The 19357-nt window shown below is 58.1% G+C and overlaps 1 protein-coding gene across 1 annotated transcript in view; it reads left to right on the top strand.

Moving 5' to 3' along the window:
- LRP1 (LDL receptor related protein 1) overlaps positions 1-18823 on the top strand; it is a 78274-nt gene extending 59451 nt beyond the window's left edge. The window contains exons 48-89 of the mRNA XM_016224470.2: positions 124-237; positions 565-714; positions 793-915; positions 1247-1363; positions 1544-1672; positions 1936-2058; positions 2151-2291; positions 2383-2573; positions 3405-3588; positions 3729-3814; positions 3987-4106; positions 4598-4785; positions 4929-5134; positions 5635-5823; positions 6388-6536; positions 7020-7113; positions 7207-7323; positions 7549-7668; positions 7995-8117; positions 8330-8455; positions 8885-9001; positions 9684-9790; positions 9879-10011; positions 10705-10824; positions 10937-11059; positions 11410-11550; positions 11645-11779; positions 11870-11989; positions 13071-13339; positions 13895-14073; positions 14548-14654; positions 14906-15022; positions 15446-15622; positions 15743-15883; positions 15990-16163; positions 16424-16585; positions 16971-17145; positions 17305-17406; positions 17556-17620; positions 17727-17817; positions 17911-18055; positions 18220-18823. Of these exons, the coding sequence (XP_016079956.2) occupies positions 124-237; positions 565-714; positions 793-915; positions 1247-1363; positions 1544-1672; positions 1936-2058; positions 2151-2291; positions 2383-2573; positions 3405-3588; positions 3729-3814; positions 3987-4106; positions 4598-4785; positions 4929-5134; positions 5635-5823; positions 6388-6536; positions 7020-7113; positions 7207-7323; positions 7549-7668; positions 7995-8117; positions 8330-8455; positions 8885-9001; positions 9684-9790; positions 9879-10011; positions 10705-10824; positions 10937-11059; positions 11410-11550; positions 11645-11779; positions 11870-11989; positions 13071-13339; positions 13895-14073; positions 14548-14654; positions 14906-15022; positions 15446-15622; positions 15743-15883; positions 15990-16163; positions 16424-16585; positions 16971-17145; positions 17305-17406; positions 17556-17620; positions 17727-17817; positions 17911-18055; positions 18220-18360 (5831 nt within the window). The 3' untranslated portion in view covers positions 18361-18823. The remainder of the gene's footprint in view (positions 1-123; positions 238-564; positions 715-792; positions 916-1246; positions 1364-1543; positions 1673-1935; positions 2059-2150; positions 2292-2382; positions 2574-3404; positions 3589-3728; positions 3815-3986; positions 4107-4597; positions 4786-4928; positions 5135-5634; positions 5824-6387; positions 6537-7019; positions 7114-7206; positions 7324-7548; positions 7669-7994; positions 8118-8329; positions 8456-8884; positions 9002-9683; positions 9791-9878; positions 10012-10704; positions 10825-10936; positions 11060-11409; positions 11551-11644; positions 11780-11869; positions 11990-13070; positions 13340-13894; positions 14074-14547; positions 14655-14905; positions 15023-15445; positions 15623-15742; positions 15884-15989; positions 16164-16423; positions 16586-16970; positions 17146-17304; positions 17407-17555; positions 17621-17726; positions 17818-17910; positions 18056-18219) is intronic.
- Positions 18824-19357: the final 534 nt, after the last annotated feature.

Below are 19357 nucleotides of genomic sequence, written 5' to 3'. Positions count from 1 at the left end.
GACCTCAAGGGGTGTGGTTCAGAGCACTCTATGACAGGCTTTGGGCCAGGAGCTCTGGCCTGGGCTGTCCTGGCCCCCACAGGGAGGACCTAGCCTGATGGTACTGGGTGGGCACTGTTCCAGAGACAGCCTGTAGTGTGGGCGAGTTCCGCTGCCGGGATGGCACCTGCATTGGGAATTCCAGCCGCTGCAACCAGTTCGTGGACTGTGATGATGCCTCAGACGAGATGAACTGCAGTGAGTGGTTCCCCTCCCTGGGGCTTCCCTGGAGCCTGCCATGCTACTCCCTCCCTCCTGCGAGGCATTCCTCTCTGTCTTCCCTCTGGCCCACAGGGCAGCCTCTGTCCCTTCACTGCCTGCCTGTCCCACTCCTGCTCGCTGCCTCCAGGCCTGAGCTCCCCTGGGATTCAGGGAGGGAGCCATTAGTGGAAGGTGTGAACAACACCCCACTTGAAGGACACCGTTCAACTTTCCAAAACACACAAAGGCCCCATATGGCCAGCAGCTGTCTGGGAGGGTGTTTGGAGGGAACTGGTGTCACCCCTCATTCCGATCCCCCACCAGGCGCCACCGACTGCAGCAGCTACTTCCGCCTGGGGGTGAAGGGTGTACGCTTCCAGCCCTGTGAGCGGACCTCCCTCTGCTACGCACCCAGCTGGGTGTGCGATGGTGCCAATGACTGCGGGGACTATAGCGACGAGCAAGACTGCCCAGGTCCAGACAGTGGTCAGGTGTGCGGTGGACGGTGGGTGCTCGAGGAGAACAGGACCTTCATGCCTCTCTCACCCCTAGGTGTGAAACGCCCCAGATGCCCCCTGAATTACTTTGCCTGCCCCAGTGGGCGCTGTATCCCCATGAGCTGGACGTGTGACAAGGAGGATGACTGTGAACATGGAGAGGATGAGACCCACTGCAGTGAGTGACCACAGCATCTCATCACCGGAGCTGGGTGCCTAGAGGACCTGCAGGGGCCAGGGCTTCCCCATAGCCACTAAGACCTTGACCAGGCTCTCTATGTCTCAGCTTCTACCCAGAAATGCCCTCCTGGGAGGAGGCACCCAGGGCCTTCACCCCAGGCCCCCCACCTAGGCCCTCAAGAGAAGGGGGGTCATCTCTCTAGCTCCTGCTGAGCCCCCACAGAGAGGCACCGTGGGTCTCCCTCCCACCCACCCTGTCCCACCTGCCTGCCCAGCTGAATGACCTACCATCCCCTCCCCCACCTAACTGTGGCTTTTGACTGCCCCAGATAAGTTCTGCTCAGAGGCCCAGTTTGAGTGCCAGAACCATCGCTGCATCTCCAAGCAGTGGCTGTGTGATGGTAGTGATGACTGCGGGGACGGCTCGGACGAGGCGGCTCACTGTGGTGAGAGGGGCCTGGGATCAGGTTGGAGAGGTGCCCTGGAAGGGACAGACCCCCACCCCACCCATCCACACACATACACCCTCTTGCAGGAGGGACAGCACAGCAGTGGGAAACTTACCCAGCTGCCCAGCCCTGCTCTGTCTGCTCCTGAGTCTCAGCAGTTCCCTGTTCCTTCCACAGAAGGCAAGACGTGCGGCCCCAACTCCTTCTCCTGCCCAGGCACCCATGTGTGTGTCCCTGATCGCTGGCTCTGCGATGGTGACAAAGACTGTGCTGATGGCGCCGATGAGAGCATCACAGCCGGCTGCTGTGAGTGGCAGGGGTTGTGAGGAGTTGAGTGGCCAACAAGTAGCCACAGTGTCATTTTGCACAAGGGGAAACTGAGGTCAAGAAGAGGAAGTGCTGCAGGGATCACTCTGGTGGTTAGTGGCAGAGCCCTATCTATAACTCAGGTGTCTGGACCCCTTTCCACTGCTCTGCCCACTCTACCACTTAGACCACAGGAAGATCTGGGGCGACAGTCAGCATTTAGTCAGGTGGGGGCTGAGGAGCCATGTCCACCTTGTCCACAGTGTACAATAGCACCTGTGATGACCGCGAGTTCATGTGCCAGAATCGCCAGTGCATCCCCAAGCACTTCGTGTGTGACCATGACCGTGACTGCGCTGATGGCTCTGATGAGTCCCCTGAGTGTGGTGAGCCCAGGGCTGCGGTGGGAAACAGGCCCTGTCCTCAGTGGGATAGGCTGTGCCCAGGCCACCAACCTCCCCCATCCCTCCTCCCCCAGAGTATCCGACTTGTGGCCCCAATGAGTTCCGCTGTGCGAACGGGCGCTGTCTGAGCTCCCGCCAGTGGGAGTGCGATGGTGAAAATGACTGCCACGACCAGAGCGATGAGGCCCCTATGAACCCGCACTGCACTAGTCCAGGTGGGCCCAATGCCTGACTCTCCCTTCTCACCTTGCCCCCCAACACCTATTCCCAGGACCCCTCTGACCTCCCACTTCTCCCCCTCCCTAGAGCACAAGTGCTATGCCTCCTCGCAGTTCCTGTGCAACAGTGGGCGCTGCGTAGCCGAGGCACTGCTTTGCAATGGCCAGGACGACTGTGGCGATGGCTCAGATGAGCGGGGCTGCCATGTCAATGAGTGTCTCAGCCGAAAGCTCAGTGGCTGCAGCCAAGAGTGCGAGGACCTCAAGATTGGCTTCAAGGTGTGCCTGATGGGAACTCCTTTCTCCACCCCTCATTCATTCATTCATTCATTCATTCATTCATTCATTCAGTAACAGCTTATGTAGCACCTACTCTGCCAGGCAGCGTTCTAGGCAGTGGGGACACAGCAGTGAACAAAGCAGAGTTCTGCTTGGCTGGGTCCTGCATCTGTTTGGAAGGTAGAGCCAGCAAGTTTTGCTGGCACATGAGAGAAAGGCTGTGAGAGAACAAGGGGCATGTAGATGTCAAGTGGGCGATTTCTGGGTCTGCAGTTCAAGGAAGAGGCTGGACAAGAGCAAAATCTGGGAGTTATCACCATAGAGATGACATTTAAGTCCACGAGTCTGGATCAGATTCCCAATGGAGTGAGCGTAGATGAAAAAGGGGAAGTCCAAACCTGAACCCTGTGCTCCACCACCCCAAGGGCTTGGGAGATGTGGGGAGCTGGCCAAGGCCCCTGAGAGAAGGGCAGCAGCTGGGGCTAAAGAATAGCAAGTGAAGAAAGCATCGGAAAGGAGCACGATCAGCTGTCCAATGATGCCCACTGGTCACCTAAGATGAGGCCTGAGCACTGCCCTGTGGATGTGCACATGTGGTGGTCGTTGGGAACTCACTGTAGTGGTTTTGGTGGGGCGAGGGCCAGGTCACTGGCACAGTTGGCTCAGTACCTGTGTGCTGCCTGCCTCCCCTGGCAATTCTGGGCTTTCCCAGTGGAGGGAACCAGAGACCCACGAGGGCTTCTGACCCCAGGTTCAGGGATAGGAGGCTGTGAGCTCCTAGGGAGGCCCAGACGCTTATCCATCCCCAACCAAGGCTCCCTGTGCCTGTAGTGCCGCTGCCGCCCCGGCTTCCGGCTGAAGGATGATGGCCGCACGTGTGCTGATGTGGACGAGTGTAGCACCACCTTCCCCTGCAGCCAGCTCTGCATCAACACCCATGGCAGCTACAAGTGTCTGTGTGTGGAGGGCTATGCCCCCCGCAGTGGCGACCCCCACAGCTGCAAGGCTGTGACTGGTGAGATAGGGCATGAGATGGCCCAGGCAGCTGGGGGCTATGGAGGGAGGGCTGGAACAGCAGAGCTCATGAGAGGCTGGGGATCAGGGGTGCTAGAATGTGCCCTAGCTAGCAGCTGAGCCAGGATCCTGTGTCTCCAGATGAGGAGCCATTTCTGATCTTTGCCAACCGGTACTACCTGCGCAAGCTCAACCTGGACGGCTCCAACTACACTCTGCTTAAGCAGGTACCAGACCCAGCCTCCTCCCTGCACCTGCCCCCCAGGCCCAGAGCTACTGTCCCACCCAGTACAGCCCCAAATCCTGTGTACTGGGCCCGTGGTCATCACACCTTACTGACTTTTCCAGTCACCCCTCTCCTGACTCTACAGTCAGACCTGTCTCCGCCCCCCAATCCAGGGCCTGAACAATGCTGTTGCCTTGGACTTTGACTACAGAGAGCAGATGATTTACTGGACGGATGTGACGACTCAGGGCAGCATGATCCGAAGGATGCACCTTAATGGGAGCAATGTGCAGGTGAGGCCGGGGAAGCCCATTCCCCAGCTGACAAATGTGGGGGTGCAGAGATCCAGCCTCTCCAATGCCCCCACCCCAGAGGGAACTCTTTGTTTCAAAGCCATCTCCCCTTCTCTTCACCCACCTACCACAGTTATTTCCTTCTCCCCATTCCTTGTTGAGTCATTATATGACTGCTCGTCCTCCCCTCTCCCCCTCCTCTAAGCCCAGAGGAAGGTCTAGGAGATTCCTCTTGCTCTTTCCCTAATTATTAGTAAGTTCCCCCTTAGGTCTGACCTTCCTTACACCTATGCTCCCAGGCACTGTGGAGTTGGGGGAGTGGCCTTTCATCTAGAGACCCTTTTCCTAGAGTCTTGGTTGCCACCACACCCAAGGGGCTTTTCCATTGTCCTCACAGCCAAGTTCCCCACTTTACACATGGGGAAGCTGAGCCCCAAAGAGGCTGAGGGTTCCACCCCAGGGCACTCAGGCTCTTTCTTCCTTGTCTGAAGGTGCTGCACCGGACTGGGCTCAGCAACCCCGACGGGCTGGCTGTGGACTGGGTGGGCGGCAACCTGTACTGGTGCGACAAAGGCCGGGACACCATTGAAGTATCCAAGCTCAATGGGGCCTATCGGACGGTGCTGGTCAGCTCTGGCCTCCGTGAGCCCAGGGCTCTGGTGGTGGATGTGCAGAACGGGTAAGCGAGCATGGAGTGTTGGGGGAGCGCATGAAAGCAGGCAGCCCACACAGGCATCCAGGCCCAGCCTCCCCGCATGCAGGTGGGAGCTGGGGGGACCAGTCGCTGGATCTCTCAGGGCTCACTGCCCACACTCCTGCCAGGTACCTGTACTGGACAGACTGGGGTGACCATTCACTCATTGGCCGGATCGGCATGGATGGGTCTGGCCGCAGTGTCATCGTGGACACCAAGATCACATGGCCCAATGGCCTGACCCTGGACTATGTCACCGAACGCATCTACTGGGCCGATGCCCGGGAGGACTACATTGAGTTTGCCAGCTTAGATGGCTCCAATCGTCACGTTGGTTAGTATGCCAGTGCACAGCATACTGCTGGGCATGGCAGACCTGATGGGGCTGGGGGTTGATGCTATGAGGGATCAGGCCTTGGGGGCAAGAGTGAGCATAAAAGCAATAGGGCATGGTCCAGGGGTATGTGGATTCAGAGCATTGCAGGGTGCACCCCTGAGATTGGCCTAGGCATGAGGACCCTTTCTGTGTACAGTTCCAGGTGATGAGGCCCAAGGCAGATGGGAATGGGAGGCCTGGGGTTGGTGTACTTCAGCACTCCCCACTTCCTGACAGGAAACCATGTAACACTGGGGTGCAGAAGCCCACTGTTAGGCAGGCCTGGGTTTGATTTCTAGCTCTGCCACTTAATAGCCATGTAACCTTGGGAAGCCACTGGACCGTCTAGGACTGAGACTAGCACCCACCTCAGAAGGTCATTGTGGACTTAAGGAGGTCCAGTAGGGAAGGCGGCCAGTACATACCCAGCATTGACATGTCCCCTCCCCTATCCAAAGTACTGAACCAGGACATCCCACACATCTTCGCACTGACCTTGTTTGAGGACTACGTCTACTGGACCGACTGGGAGACCAAGTCCATCAACCGAGCCCATAAGACCACAGGTGCCAACAAGACACTCCTCATCAGCACTCTGCACCGGCCCATGGACCTGCATGTCTTCCATGCCCTGCGCCAGCCAGATGGTAAGTCACCAAGGGGTGAGAGCAGGGGAAAGGTGAGCAGCACAAGCGGCACTTGGGATGAAATGGGGCCCCAGCAGGGTCGGGACCCTCACAGTCTCCCCAGGGGTTCCTGCCAACTCCTCAGACACTGGGAGATTTGAAAGGCTGTAGACAGGCTCTGGTCTGGCTCTCTGGAGCTCAGCCCAGCCTGGTACCAGCCCTGGGGTCCCGCAGCAGCAAGGCCCTGAGGCCAGTCAAATAGGGCAGGTGTGGGTGCTGGGACCCTGAAGGCAGGCAGGCCATCGCTGAGGGAGGGCACAGGTGAGGCAGTGTGGGCATCAGGCCTGGCCTGATCCTGGGACCTCGAAAGGATTCTCATGTCTCTGGCTTCAGCTCTCTCCTGAAAGAGCAGGATTTGGATCCGTCTCACCTCTGCCCAGGAAAGGTCTAGGCAGCCTCTGAAAGACCAGAGAATGTATTAGCAGTGAGCTCTGCCCTCACTCTGCCAGGGGCCAGTGGCTCAGGAAGTGGTGGGCCATACACTGGGCCCAGTCAGCTGCCCTTGAACCAGTTTTTCTCTGGCAGTGCCCAATCACCCATGCAAGATCAACAATGGTGGCTGCAGCAACCTGTGCCTACTGTCCCCCGGCGGTGGCCACAAATGTGCTTGTCCCACCAACTTCTACCTGGGAGGCGATGGGCGTACCTGTGTGTCCAACTGCACAGCAAGCCAGGTGAGGCTCTTCCCCTGGACCTCTATGCACCAATGCCTTGTTCCCTCAGCCCCCCACACCAGCACCTCCACTCCTCCTTGGACCCCAACACCCTCTCTAATGTCCTCACGCATCTGGTTTTCCCACGCTAACACCCCCACATTTCTTGCCTACCTCTTGTCTCCCCACAGCAATACTTTTACACCCGTCACCTCACACAAACACCCCCACACCCTAACCCTGACCCTCCCTCACCAGTGCCCCCAGCCCTGACCTCCACACACACACACCCTCACCTGGCTTTCCTACACTCATCAGGGGTGTGTGGGTTCAGAGCATCCCAGCCTTCTATCAGCTCAACCACCCCCCAAAATACGCTGAGCAGCAAAGGGCTGCTGGCTTCCCCCCTTTGCTTCTCTTTTGAAACATCCCAGACCCTCAAAAGAAAGCCTCCTGAGTTCCCCAGACCCCCACCAACCCCTCTTGCCCCCACCTGCCCTCCAGTTTGTGTGCAAGAACGACAAGTGCATCCCCTTCTGGTGGAAGTGCGACACGGAGGATGACTGTGGGGACCACTCAGACGAGCCTCCAGACTGTCGTGAGTGCCCAGGGCGGGGTGGCGAGAGGGCCCTGTGTAGGGACAGCCACACCTGCCCATCGCCCTCCTGATGCTGAGCCTCCCACTTGGCAGATGAGTTCAAGTGCCGCCCAGGACAGTTTCAGTGCTCGACAGGCATCTGCACAAACCCCGCCTTCATCTGTGACGGGGACAACGACTGCCAGGACAACAGCGATGAGACCAACTGCGGTAAAAGACTGCCTAGCTTCCCTCCTTTGTTCTTCCTTGGGATTGGGGTTTCATACTGTACCCCAAGGGCAAGGAATCTCAGCCCACAGCAGCCTCCTCCAGGCTGGTCTCCTGTTGCTCCAGGCCCTGAGCCTGCTTTTTCCCACAAAGGGAGTGGGGCGCCCCCTCCCTGCTCCCTAGTCCCTCGTCCACCATTAATGACCCTGCTCTCCTCCCACCCCCCAGAAATCCACGTCTGCTTGCCCAGTCAGTTCAAGTGCACCAATTCCAACCGCTGTATTCCCGGCATCTTCCGTTGCAATGGACAGGACAACTGCGGAGATGGGGAGGATGAGAGGGACTGCCGTGAGTGCCCCAGGCTGTGGGCAGGGAACTGGGTGGCGGGAAAACACAGTTCATGTTGCAGTCTACCCACCGCTGCTTCTAGGGGCTGTGCTGCTCTCAAGTAACGTTAATAGAGGGCAAAATACATTGTATTGGGTGTTATTTGGTTTGCTCATAAAATCTTCATGCTTGGTAGAGAAATGTGCAGATCCAGAAAACGCAAAGCACCAAAATTAGAGATAAACTATCCCTTCCGGGGCAGGGCTTAGAAGAGAGAGAAAATGGTGACCTTGAACTGTGGTGGAAGGCAGAAAGGGCAAATCCTCATTCTGTCCCCCACCCCACAGCCGAGGTGACCTGTGCCCCCAACCAGTTCCAGTGTTCCATCACCAAGCGTTGCATCCCCCGAGTCTGGGTCTGTGACAGGGACAATGACTGCGTGGATGGCAGTGACGAGCCCGCCAATTGCAGTGAGTTGCCTGGCACCCCAGGAACCCAGAGCCCACCTCCCACAGAGAGCCGCCCACCCCCCTCCTCAAGCCCCTGGAGCTCCAGGGCTGTGTCTGCTGCTCCCACCAGCCTCACATTCGACACTCCCAGTGGCCACTCCCACCCATTCCTCACCCTCACAGCACATTCCTGAAAGTAGCCTCCCCTCACCACCCTGCCCACTGTCTTGCAGCCCAGATGACCTGCGGCATAGATGAGTTCCGCTGCAAGGATTCAGGCCGCTGTATCCCAGCGCGCTGGAAGTGTGACGGAGAGGACGACTGTGGGGATGGCTCTGATGAACCCAAGGAAGAGTGTGGTGAGATTCCCAACTCCAAGGGGAAGGCATCCTGCCTAGGTAGAGGTAGGGCGATGGCCACTGATGGGGGCAGACCTGCGCTGCCTGCTGACTGGGTGTCCTCATGGCCTGGCACCAAGCTTCCTGTTTCCACCTCCTCCTGTCTAATTCCCCTGTCCCTGTGCCCACTGGTACCATCAGCACATACCTATGCGGAATCTATGAGAACTGTTATCCCCTCTCAAAGCAGCTTCTCCCCACCCCTGACTCATGTGCCTCCTGCCCCATAACCTGTAGACACAGAATCCCAGAACACTGCCTCACCATGCTGACCTGTCTCGGGCTGAAACGCCCACCCTCCCACCCCTGGACATCCTGACCACGCCTGTTTGAGACCCTGACATCTGCCCCTGATTCTGTCCCTGACTCCCCCCACCTTGTCTCCCCTAGACGAGCGCACCTGTGAGCCCTACCAGTTCCGCTGCAAGAACAACCGCTGCGTGCCAGGCCGCTGGCAGTGTGACTATGACAACGACTGTGGGGACAACTCCGACGAGGAGAGCTGCAGTATGTCCCCCACCCCACTCCACCCCGCCCAGCAGGTGCCCTTCCCTAGGAGATCTCGGGCACCTCCCTTCTCAGCACCCCTGCCTGTACCACCACCCAGCTGCACTAGGGCAGGTGGTTGCCTCCCAGGGCTGGGGGTCAGGAGCCCCTCCCTCCTCACCCCACCCCACTCCATGTTGTGTATTTGAGTTTGTGCCATTTCACCTCATCTCATGTTTCTCTCCATTTTCACACTGTCCTCTTGGGGTTGCAGAGGTAGGTGTCTCTGATGTTCTGTGCTCCCACCACACCCCCCACCTCTGCCCGGAGCCCACCCGTCCCCGTGCTGTGCCCCAGCCCAACATCCTTTACTGGCCGTTTCCTAAACCCCAGTGCTTGTCTTAGTGGTCTGTCCCTTCCCTCCCTACCCCACACACAGTGTGTCCTGAGGGCAGGGCCAGGGACCCGTGCCCTCTTGTGTGTCTGCCCTAGAAGGCTAAGTGAGCACCTTCTGTGCCCAGCTGGTCCCATGAGGGCAGCCAGTTGGCCGCACAGTATTGGTTGAACATTTTGGTCATTATGCCAGTCAACTGTGGCCTTTAGGAACACAGATGGGTGGTATTACTCTGCCAAGGGCTGGAGATGCTCTCAAGGGCTGAGTGCCTATGCCCACCCTCCTGGGGCCTGTCTTATCCTTCCCTAGCCCCTCGACCCTGCTCTGAGAGTGAGTTTTCCTGTGCCAACGGCCGCTGCATCGCTGGGCGCTGGAAATGCGATGGGGACCATGACTGTGCAGATGGCTCGGATGAGGTGGGCAGGGAAGCCAGGAGGAGGGAAAGTCAGAGCAGGCCACGGGGGTGCCCAGATCTGACCAGGGTGCCCACTCCCCGGCCCACAGAAAGACTGCACGCCCCGCTGTGACATGGACCAGTTTCAGTGCAAGAGTGGACACTGCATCCCCCTGCGCTGGCGCTGCGATGCAGACGCTGACTGCATGGATGGCAGTGATGAAGAAGCCTGTGGCACTGGCGGTGAGCCCTCCAGCTGGCTCCCTGGCCCTCCCCCCCACCCCACCCTACAATAGCCCTTAGTCAAGGGGCCAGCTGGGCTGAAATCCAGCAGAACCTGGTGGGCTATGTCCATTGGCCTCACCCCATAAGTTCCTAGAAAGCAGTCAGTTGCCCTGAGGAACAAAATCCCTGCTCACTCTCTTTTCCCTGGGAAATGAGGTAGTGCCTGCCCCTGGCTGACCTGCTTGGGCTCTGCAGCCTAAAGGGGACAGGATGAGACGACTTTGGGGCTTGGAACAGAGACCCCAATGGTGAGGGCAGGCATCCTGGCTCCGCTCTGGTGGGCTGAGGACAGAGACTGACACCTAGTCTCCTTACTCCAAGCCCAGTGCTCCTCTGTACCTGCCTTTGAACTGTACAGTGGGCCCTGGTGTCCTGCCACAACCACCAGAGAAAGAGGGCTCTCTGGACCCTTCTGCACTCTCTTCCCAAAAGGCCTTTTTCTCCCCTAAATACTAGAGGAGGCAGTTCTGCCCCAGCTGTCTGACTGGTAGAAAATTACACCTGGGTCCCATCTGACTGTACCACTGTCGGCCCGGTGACTCCTCTGGGCCTCCACCTGTGGAGGGAGGCATCTGGGCAAGGTCCTGCCCCCAGCCTCCTGGGCTCAGCGCTCACTGCTCACTCTTTGCTTTTGCTCCCCCTGGCATTTAGTGCGGACATGCCCCCTGGACGAGTTCCAGTGCAACAATACCCTGTGCAAACCCCTGGCATGGAAGTGCGACGGTGAGGACGACTGCGGGGACAACTCAGATGAGAACCCTGAGGAGTGTGGTAAGGCTCTGAGGGCCAGGGCAGAGCGGGCTCCAAGAAGGGAGCAGAGCTCTCAGGCTCCCAAGTGCCCATCAGCTCATCCCAGGGCTGATTCTGGCTCTGTCTCCTGCAGCCCGGTTTGTGTGCCCTCCAAACCGGCCCTTCCGTTGCAAGAATGACCGCGTCTGCTTATGGATCGGGCGCCAATGCGATGGCACTGACAACTGCGGGGATGGGACTGATGAGGAGGACTGTGGTGAGCAAGGGGCCAGTGAGAAGGAGCTTTGGGGACCTCTAGTGGGGTGTGTGCAGGGGGTAGGGGTGGAACAGTGGGAGCCGTGTCAAGAGAATGGACTCATCCGGGAAGGGGAGGTTCCATTGCTGGGAGCCTGGGGGCCCTTCCTAGGGGTAGAGAAGCCCCTGGGGAAGTCACTGGCAGTTTCTTTAGGTCTGGAGGTAGAAACTGAATATCTAACCAGTTTTCTCTGCAAGCTTGAAAATCGCCAAGCTTAGGTCCCACTTTTACCCACCACTGACTGGGGGCCCCTCTGGGAGGAGGGGGCAAGGTGGTGAATACCCAGAACCTGAAGCCCCCACCCTCCCCAGAGCCCCCCACGGCTCAGATCCCCCACTGCAAAGACAAGAAGGAGTTTCTGTGCCGGAACCAGCACTGCCTCTCCTCCTCACTGCGCTGCAACATGTTCGATGACTGTGGGGATGGCTCTGATGAGGAGGACTGCAGCATTGGTAAGAGGGGCGTGCTGGACAGCTGGGGGCCAGAGAACCAAAGCCTGGGCCTAGAGCGGCTCAGGGGAGAGGATCCACTCTCTGTCCCCCACAGACCCCAAGCTGACCAGCTGTGCTACCAACGCCAGCATCTGTGGGGATGAGGCACGCTGCGTGCGCACTGAGAAAGCCGCCTACTGCGCCTGCCGCTCTGGCTTCCACACGGTGCCAGGCCAGCCCGGATGCCAGGGTAGGAATGTGGGACGGGGCAGGAGGGGGGAGACAGGCAGAAACCCCAGCCACATGGGGTTTCTCCATGACCCTCCCGTGTAACCCCCAGATATCAATGAGTGCCTACGCTTCGGGACCTGCTCACAGCTCTGCAACAACACCAAGGGTGGCCACCTCTGCAGCTGTGCTCGCAACTTCATGAAGACGCACAACACCTGCAAGGCCGAAGGTACGGAGCCTGAGTGTGAAGAAACAAGGAGAGTGGGCGGGGCTGTGCAGCACCAGGATATAAAACAGGGGGACCTAGAATGGGGAATTTTCTTCCTCACACCCTCACCCAAGTATGGAACCCCAGGCCTGCAGGTACAGCTTCCTGTGCACTCTCCTGGTAGCCACACAGAGGGTGCCCTGGGCTGGCGCGTCTGGGGTGGGGGCAGCACACACTCCCACACAGGCCTCTTCGCCCACCACGCCCCGGAGGAGCACACACAGCCACCATTGCCACACTAACAGTCACATGTGCCCCATCTGCATATTTCCTTTATGTTTCTGTTTTTTTAGCTTTATTAAGATATAATTGACAAAATTGTCAGATATTTAATGTGTACAAGGTGACGATTTGATATATGTACAACTTGTGAAAGGTTTCCCCCATCAAGTTAATTAACCCATCCATCACCTCACATAGTTACCTTTTTATTTCTGAACATGTAAGTTCTCGCCTATGTGCGTAGACACACACCTGCAGCTTCCTCGTGCCTGTGTAGAAACACGCCCACACCCCCGTGCACGTACACCCCCATGCACACTTGAGGGCATGCATAACCACATGACCCCACCCCATACACCCAAGTGCACTCCCATGCGCATGCACGCTTCCACCCCTCCATGTCTGTGCGCATAAGCCCACACGCGTGTGCACCCGCGAACACACGTCAGCCAGTGTGTAGCAGAGAGCCTGGTGATGCCAGCCAGAGGCCATAAAGAGGCAGAAGTCCCTAGGGCTGGGAGAGCAGGGACAGCCTTCCAGAGTAGCAGGTCCTACTAGATAAGCTCAGGGGAGGAGAGGAGGAAGGGCATTCTGAGGGCTGAGGCTGGCACTGGGGCAGCGGGATGAGCAGAGGCTTCTGACAGGGGAGACTGTTCGATTAGGAGAGAAGACAGTGTAGAAGGGGCTGGGCTGGGTGGGGGAGCACATCTCAGGTACATTCCTCCCAGCATCAGGCCCACAGCCCCCAGCCCTGGCCCCCAGCCTTGGCCTCTTGCCCCTGCCTTTCTCCACACCCAACACCTGCCTCTTGCCCCTCCAGGCTCTGAGTATCAGGTCCTGTACATCGCTGATGACAACGAGATCCGCAGCCTGTTCCCTAGTCATCCCCATTCAGCTTACGAGCAGGCCTTCCAGGGTGATGAGAGTGTCCGCATTGACGCCATGGATGTCCATGTCAAGGCTGGCCGCGTTTATTGGACCAACTGGCACACGGGCACCATCTCCTACCGAAGCCTGCCCGCCGCAGCACCTCCCACCACTTCCAATCGCCACCGGCGAGAGATCGACCGGGGTGTCACCCACCTTAATGTGAGCACCCAGTCTGGGGTGGGGTCTACATCGCCTGAGTGGAATGAGACTCCAAAGAGCAGCTAGTTCTGAGCAGAGTTTGAAAAGGACAGTGGAGGAGCAGAGGGCAGGACTGGAGGGCAAGGGCTGTCAGGATTACGTTGGAGGCACAGACCACAGGTGGCAGAGCAGTGAAAATCTCAGTCATTCGCTCTGCCACACTGCAGCCCAGTGCAGCAAGGCACTGTGGGCACACAGGCCTTCAGCAGCAGAGCCACATCTATTTCCTGATCATCACTGCCACCCACTGTGTCAATCTTGGCCAACCTATTTGGCCTCTCGGGGCTTCACTTTGTTCCTGAATAAAGCAGGGTAATAATATTTAATCCAGCAAAATATGTGACAGCGGTAAGTGTGGTCCATAAGATAAGTGTCTGTTGAATCTCTTCAAAGCCAGGGGATTAGCTCTCAGTCTGGGATGAGTTTTTAGAAGATAGGCTGGCAGAGTTGGGGGGTGGTTAATGAGAAGGAAGACAAAAGGTGGCAGCTCCTAACACTGTGAATCCCCCAATTCAGATTTCAGGGCTCAAGATGCCAAGGGGCATTGCCATTGATTGGGTGGCCGGGAACGTGTACTGGACTGACTCTGGCCGAGATGTGATTGAAGTGGCACAAATGAAGGGCGAGAACCGCAAGACGCTCATCTCCGGCATGATTGACGAGCCCCACGCCATTGTGGTGGACCCGCTGAGGGGGTGGGCAGGGCTCTGGGGGAGGCACCTGTGCTGGGACGGGTGGGGGCCCAGTACCCCAGGTGTGCTCTTTCCCTCCCAGACCAGCCTGGGGTTGAATCTTCCTCAAACTCAGGTCTTCCCACCTGCCTCACCTTGGCACTCCCCAGTCTGCCTTTGCCCAGGACTCCCAGCTGCCTGCTCAGATAGGGGCCTGACTTCCAGTTGGCTAGCTGTCCTGGGCTGCTTCTCTGCCCCAGGGGGAGGCTCTGCCCACATAGCTGACTCTGGATCAGCACATTGTGGTTTTAGAGTAAAAGAGTCTTAACCTGGTCAGGAAGCTGATCCCTCTTAATTCTCTGTGGAGGAGGCAGAAAGAATGCACTCCTCCCAAGACCCAAAAGTCCCTGTGCCCAGGCCAGGAACCTGGTGGCCTACCTTAGCCGGCCTCTTGGCAGCCTCAGGTCCTACCCACACTCACTCCTTCTCCCTCCCCAGCATCATGTACTGGTCAGATTGGGGGAACCACCCCAAGATTGAAACTGCAGCGATGGATGGGACCCTGCGAGAGACACTGGTACAGGACAACATCCAGTGGCCCACAGGTCTGTGGTAGCAGGAGACAGGGTGTGGAAGGGACAGGTTCGCTGAAGTCACACAAAGGCGAGGGAGGGGGCGGAGTTTAGATGGATGGGACAGATGGGTTTTGGGAGCTTTTCCAAAAGAAGTGATTGGGAGTGGTTATGGGAATAGGATGGAACCGTCCCATAATGGAGACAGTTCTGCCTTCTCCCCTAGCCTGAGGTGGGATAGAATGGGATAGGCTGGGCCTCATCATGCTCTCTGTCTTCCCCAGGCCTGGCTGTGGATTATCACAATGAACGGCTGTACTGGGCAGATGCCAAGCTCTCAGTCATCGGCAGCATCCGGCTCAATGGCACTGACCCCATCGTGGCTGCTGACAGCAAAAGAGGTCAGCGTCTGACAGCAGCCTCAGCCAGCCCTGACCTCGCACCTCCCGTCCTCTCCACTGAGCCCAAGGCCTCCCCTAGTGCCTGCCAGCTGGACTCCTCCTGCCCCAACCCTGTAGGCCTGAGGCCCACTCTGACCCCCTGGCTCACTTTTCCATTCATTATACTAATGAATATTGAGTTCAATGGAAACAACAGAGGTGGCAGTAGGAACTTGGCAAATGTGGGAAGAGGCAGCAGAAGTCAGTTCTGACCCCAGAAGTCTAGAGGTGATGGGACCTTGTGGCAGTAGTAGCCAGAGGAGGAAGAAGAGGTTGGGGGCATTTGGTTTTGGATATGGTGGATTTGAGGTGCCTGAGAACCATGAAGGCCGGTATCCTGGAGAGTGCAACCAAGGCCTGAGTCCTCTCCGTGTCCTCCCCCAGGCCTAAGTCACCCCTTCAGCATCGATGTCTTTGAGGATTACATCTATGGTGTCACCTACATCAACAATCGTGTCTTCAAGATCCATAAGTTTGGACACAGCCCCTTGATCAACCTGACAGGGGGCCTGAACCATGCTTCTGATGTGGTCCTCTACCACCAGCACAAGCAGCCTGAAGGTGGGCAGGGGAGGCCTGGGGACATCGAGACTCCAAGCTGTGGCCTCGGTTCCTGGTGGGCAGGGGAGGGTTCTGGGTCCACAGGGTTCAGCCTCCTTCCACCCTGGCCCACACCTGCAGTGACCAACCCTTGTGACCGCAAGAAATGTGAGTGGCTCTGCCTGCTGAGCCCCAGTGGGCCCGTCTGCACCTGTCCCAACGGGAAGCGCCTGGACAATGGCACCTGTGTGGCTGTGCCCTCACCAACACCCCCACCAGATGGTATGCTCACACCCTTGCCCTGTCCCCCACTCGATGCCCCAGGGCCCTCCTCCCTGCAGCCCCTGAATTCCCTCTCCCTGGCTCTGGCCTATGGTCCTTCCTGCAGCTCCTCGGCCAGGAACCTGTAACCTGCAGTGCTTCAACGGCGGCAGCTGCTTCCTCAACGCACGAAGGCAGCCCAAGTGCCGCTGCCAGCCCCGCTACACGGGTGACAAGTGTGAGCTGGACCAGTGCTGGGAGCACTGTCAAAACGGGGGCACCTGTGCTGCCTCCCTGTCCGGTATGCCCTTCAGTTCTCCCAACAGGACTGCTCCTAGACCTTAGGCCCCAGCTCCCCAACCCTGTGCCCCGCCTCAGGCAAATCCCCAGCACCTGCCCTACCTTGCTTCACCTTTGCCTCCCCTCATACCTCCTGTCCACAGCCCGGTGTCCCATCCCTCTGCTGTCTGCCTCCCACCAGGACCTCGAGTCCCTGTTCCTCTGCAGTAGGGCTGGTAGTTCAGTGGTCCACAGTCCCACTCACATGCCCTCTCCCACCAGGCATGCCCACGTGCCGCTGCCCTACAGGCTTCACAGGCCCCAGATGCACTCAGCAGGTGTGTACAGGCTACTGTGCCAACAACAGCACCTGCACTGTCAACCAGGGCAACCAGCCCCAGTGCCGATGCCTACCTGGCTTCCTGGGTGACCGCTGCCAGTACCGTGAGTCAACCATTCCCGGGCCCGGGGGAAGGGTGAGGGGACCTGGGGGACCTGAGAGCTTAGAATGGTAGCCTCCGGGGTGAATTCTAGGGAGGGAGGCCATCTGTAGCTCAGCCAGGCCTAAGTTACTGATGCTCCCTGGTGGAGGTGTCGCACTTCCTCTGAGGAAGTGAGCCCTCTGGCATCAGAATTATTCAAGCAAAAGCAGTCCCCTGTCAGGATGCTTGAGAACATCCTTGTACCCTGGAGCCTGTGAGGTCAGGGTCACCCAAAAGACCTGGGCTCCCCTCAGGTGTCCAGGTCCCCACCCCCACACATACAACCTATGGAAGTCCCTCATGAGGGTAGGGCTTCAGGCATCTCCTCTCCACCCTCCAAACCACAGGACAGTGCTCTGGCTACTGTGAGAACTTTGGCACCTGCCAAATGGCTGCTGACGGCTCCCGGCAGTGCCGCTGTACCGCCTACTTCGAGGGGCCCAGGTGCAATGTGAATAAGTGCAGCCGCTGTCTCGACGGAGCCTGCACAGTCAACAAGCAGAGTGGGGACGTCACCTGCAAGTGAGTGGGGCCCTGCCCCCACAGTTGTGCCTGGCTAGACCCTGCCTTGTCCCAGCTTTATGTCCCCCATCTGCTCCTCCCAGCCCTGCCCTGCCCCTTCCTCAGCATCTCAGACATTCCTCTACCAACCCTGCCCCAGCATCTCACTTCTTCCTACAGCTGCTCTGATGGCCGAGTGGCCCCCAGCTGTCTGACCTGCGTTGGCCACTGCAGCAATGGCGGTTCCTGCACCATGAACAGCAAAATGATACCTGAGTGCCAGTGAGTTGGGCCTGAGCCTCACAGAGGCCTAGATCATCCCCTTCCCCAAATCTCTGTGGGACCATCAGGATGCTGTGGCCCCTCTCTATTTCCCTGGCAGCCATGGCTCTGGAAGTCGTACCTGCTCAGCTCTGCCCTCTTATCTGCAGGTGCCCACCCCACATGGCAGGACCCCGGTGTGAAGAGCAAGTGGTCAGCCAACAGCAGCCTGGACGTAGGTGGCAGGGGATGGGGAGTCAGGGCTGCCAGGACCTGGAATTGGCTGGGGGGGGCTGTGCTTCCTGTGCCTTTTGGACTGTTTCCCACTTCCTCCCCTCTAGATATGGCCTCCATCCTAATCCCTCTGCTGTTGCTGCTGCTGCTACTTCTGGTAGCTGGAGTGGTATTCTGGTACAAGCGGCGAGTCCGGGGGTGAGTTATGGGGAGTCTGAAAAATTCTAGTCATCACCACCCTAGCCTTACGCCTCTAGAATCCCTGCCCCCTGTACTCCTGCCTCTCCCCAGGGCTAAGGGCTTCCAGCACCAGCGGATGACCAATGGGGCCATGAACGTGGAGATTGGGAACCCCACCTATAAGATGTATGAAGGCGGGGAGCCTGATGATGTAGGAGGCCTACTGGATGCTGACTTTGCCCTGGACCCTGACAAGGTGGGCTGGGAGGACAGAGGTTGGCTTCCAGGGCAGGAATAAGAGGCTGGGGATGGGGTGACTAAGGGTGTTGGGTTGGATGATGGAATGGAGGTGGGGGGTGGGGTACCACAGCCATACAGCTCAGCCTCTGAGTCCCATCTGAACCCTCTGTCACCTTACAGCCCACCAACTTCACCAACCCCGTGTACGCCACACTCTACATGGGTGGTCACGGCAGCCGCCACTCGTTGGCCAGCACGGATGAGAAGAGAGAACTCCTGGGCCGGGGCCCTGAGGATGAGATAGGGGATCCTTTGGCATAGGCTCCTGCCCCATCGGACTTCCCCCAGAGAGCCTCCTGCCCCCTGCCTGAGAAGTCCTTCAGCAAGCCCCCTCCTGCCCAGCAAGCCCTCCCCGGCCTTGCTGGGATGTATAAATGTAAAAATGAAGGAATTACTTTTTATATGTGAGTGAGCAAGCGAGCACAGTATTATCTCTTTTTGTTCTTCTCCTTCCTGCCCACTCCTCAGCGCCCCCCTCCAGGCTGCCTTCAGGGAGGGGGAACATGGAGGGCTCTGGGGGCTCTTTGGCTTACAGGTATGAGGGGCTCCCACCTCCCACCTTCCCACCAAAATGCACCCCCACTGGGAGAGCTGGTGGTGCTCCCTCCCCTTTCTGTACAAGACACTTTGTCAGGGCTCTCCCCTGTAGTCCCCCCTTTGCCCCTCCCAGCTCCCTGAGGGCTAATTCTGGGGAGTAGAGTTGCTGCCCTTGTCTGGAAGATTTGGCTCTGGCTGAGGCAGGAAGGGAAGGATGGAGTTTTTTAGTTCTTGGGGCGTCCATCCCATGCCCCAGCCCCTATTCTAGGGGCACCTTTGAGATGGCCATGCCCAGTACCCCTCTCAGACAGGCACCCCATCTCCAGTGCCCCCACATGGCTCCCAGGGCTGGAGACTTCCTTTGGTAACAGTCCCCCAGCCTCCCCTCCCCTAGGGAGATGGGGCACACCAAGGAAGGGCAAGCAGGCAGCCCCGTTTGGGGGACAGGAATGTTTTAATAATTTTTGCTGAATTCCTTTACAACTAAATAACAGATATTGTTATAAATAAAATTGTAAAAAAAAAAAAAAAGAAAGAAAAGAAAAAAGCCACTTGTGTCTACATATGAGTGTGGGATTCTGGGAGCTGGGCTGTGCTTGCCTGCTTCAGCCACCAGAGGGAGCCCTGCTCCGTGCTGGAGGCAGGCTTGAGCTTCTGGTCCGAAGTGCCCTTCTCTCCGGAGCTCCCTCCCTCTCCATCTCAGCGGTGGCTGGAGAACGGG

The sequence above is a fragment of the Miniopterus natalensis genome, chromosome 2 (genome assembly GCF_054644295.1).
Source record: "Miniopterus natalensis isolate mMinNat1 chromosome 2, mMinNat1.hap1, whole genome shotgun sequence".
Taxonomy (NCBI): Eukaryota; Metazoa; Chordata; class Mammalia; order Chiroptera; family Miniopteridae; genus Miniopterus; species Miniopterus natalensis.
This window is presented reverse-complemented; position numbering and strand designations above follow the sequence as displayed.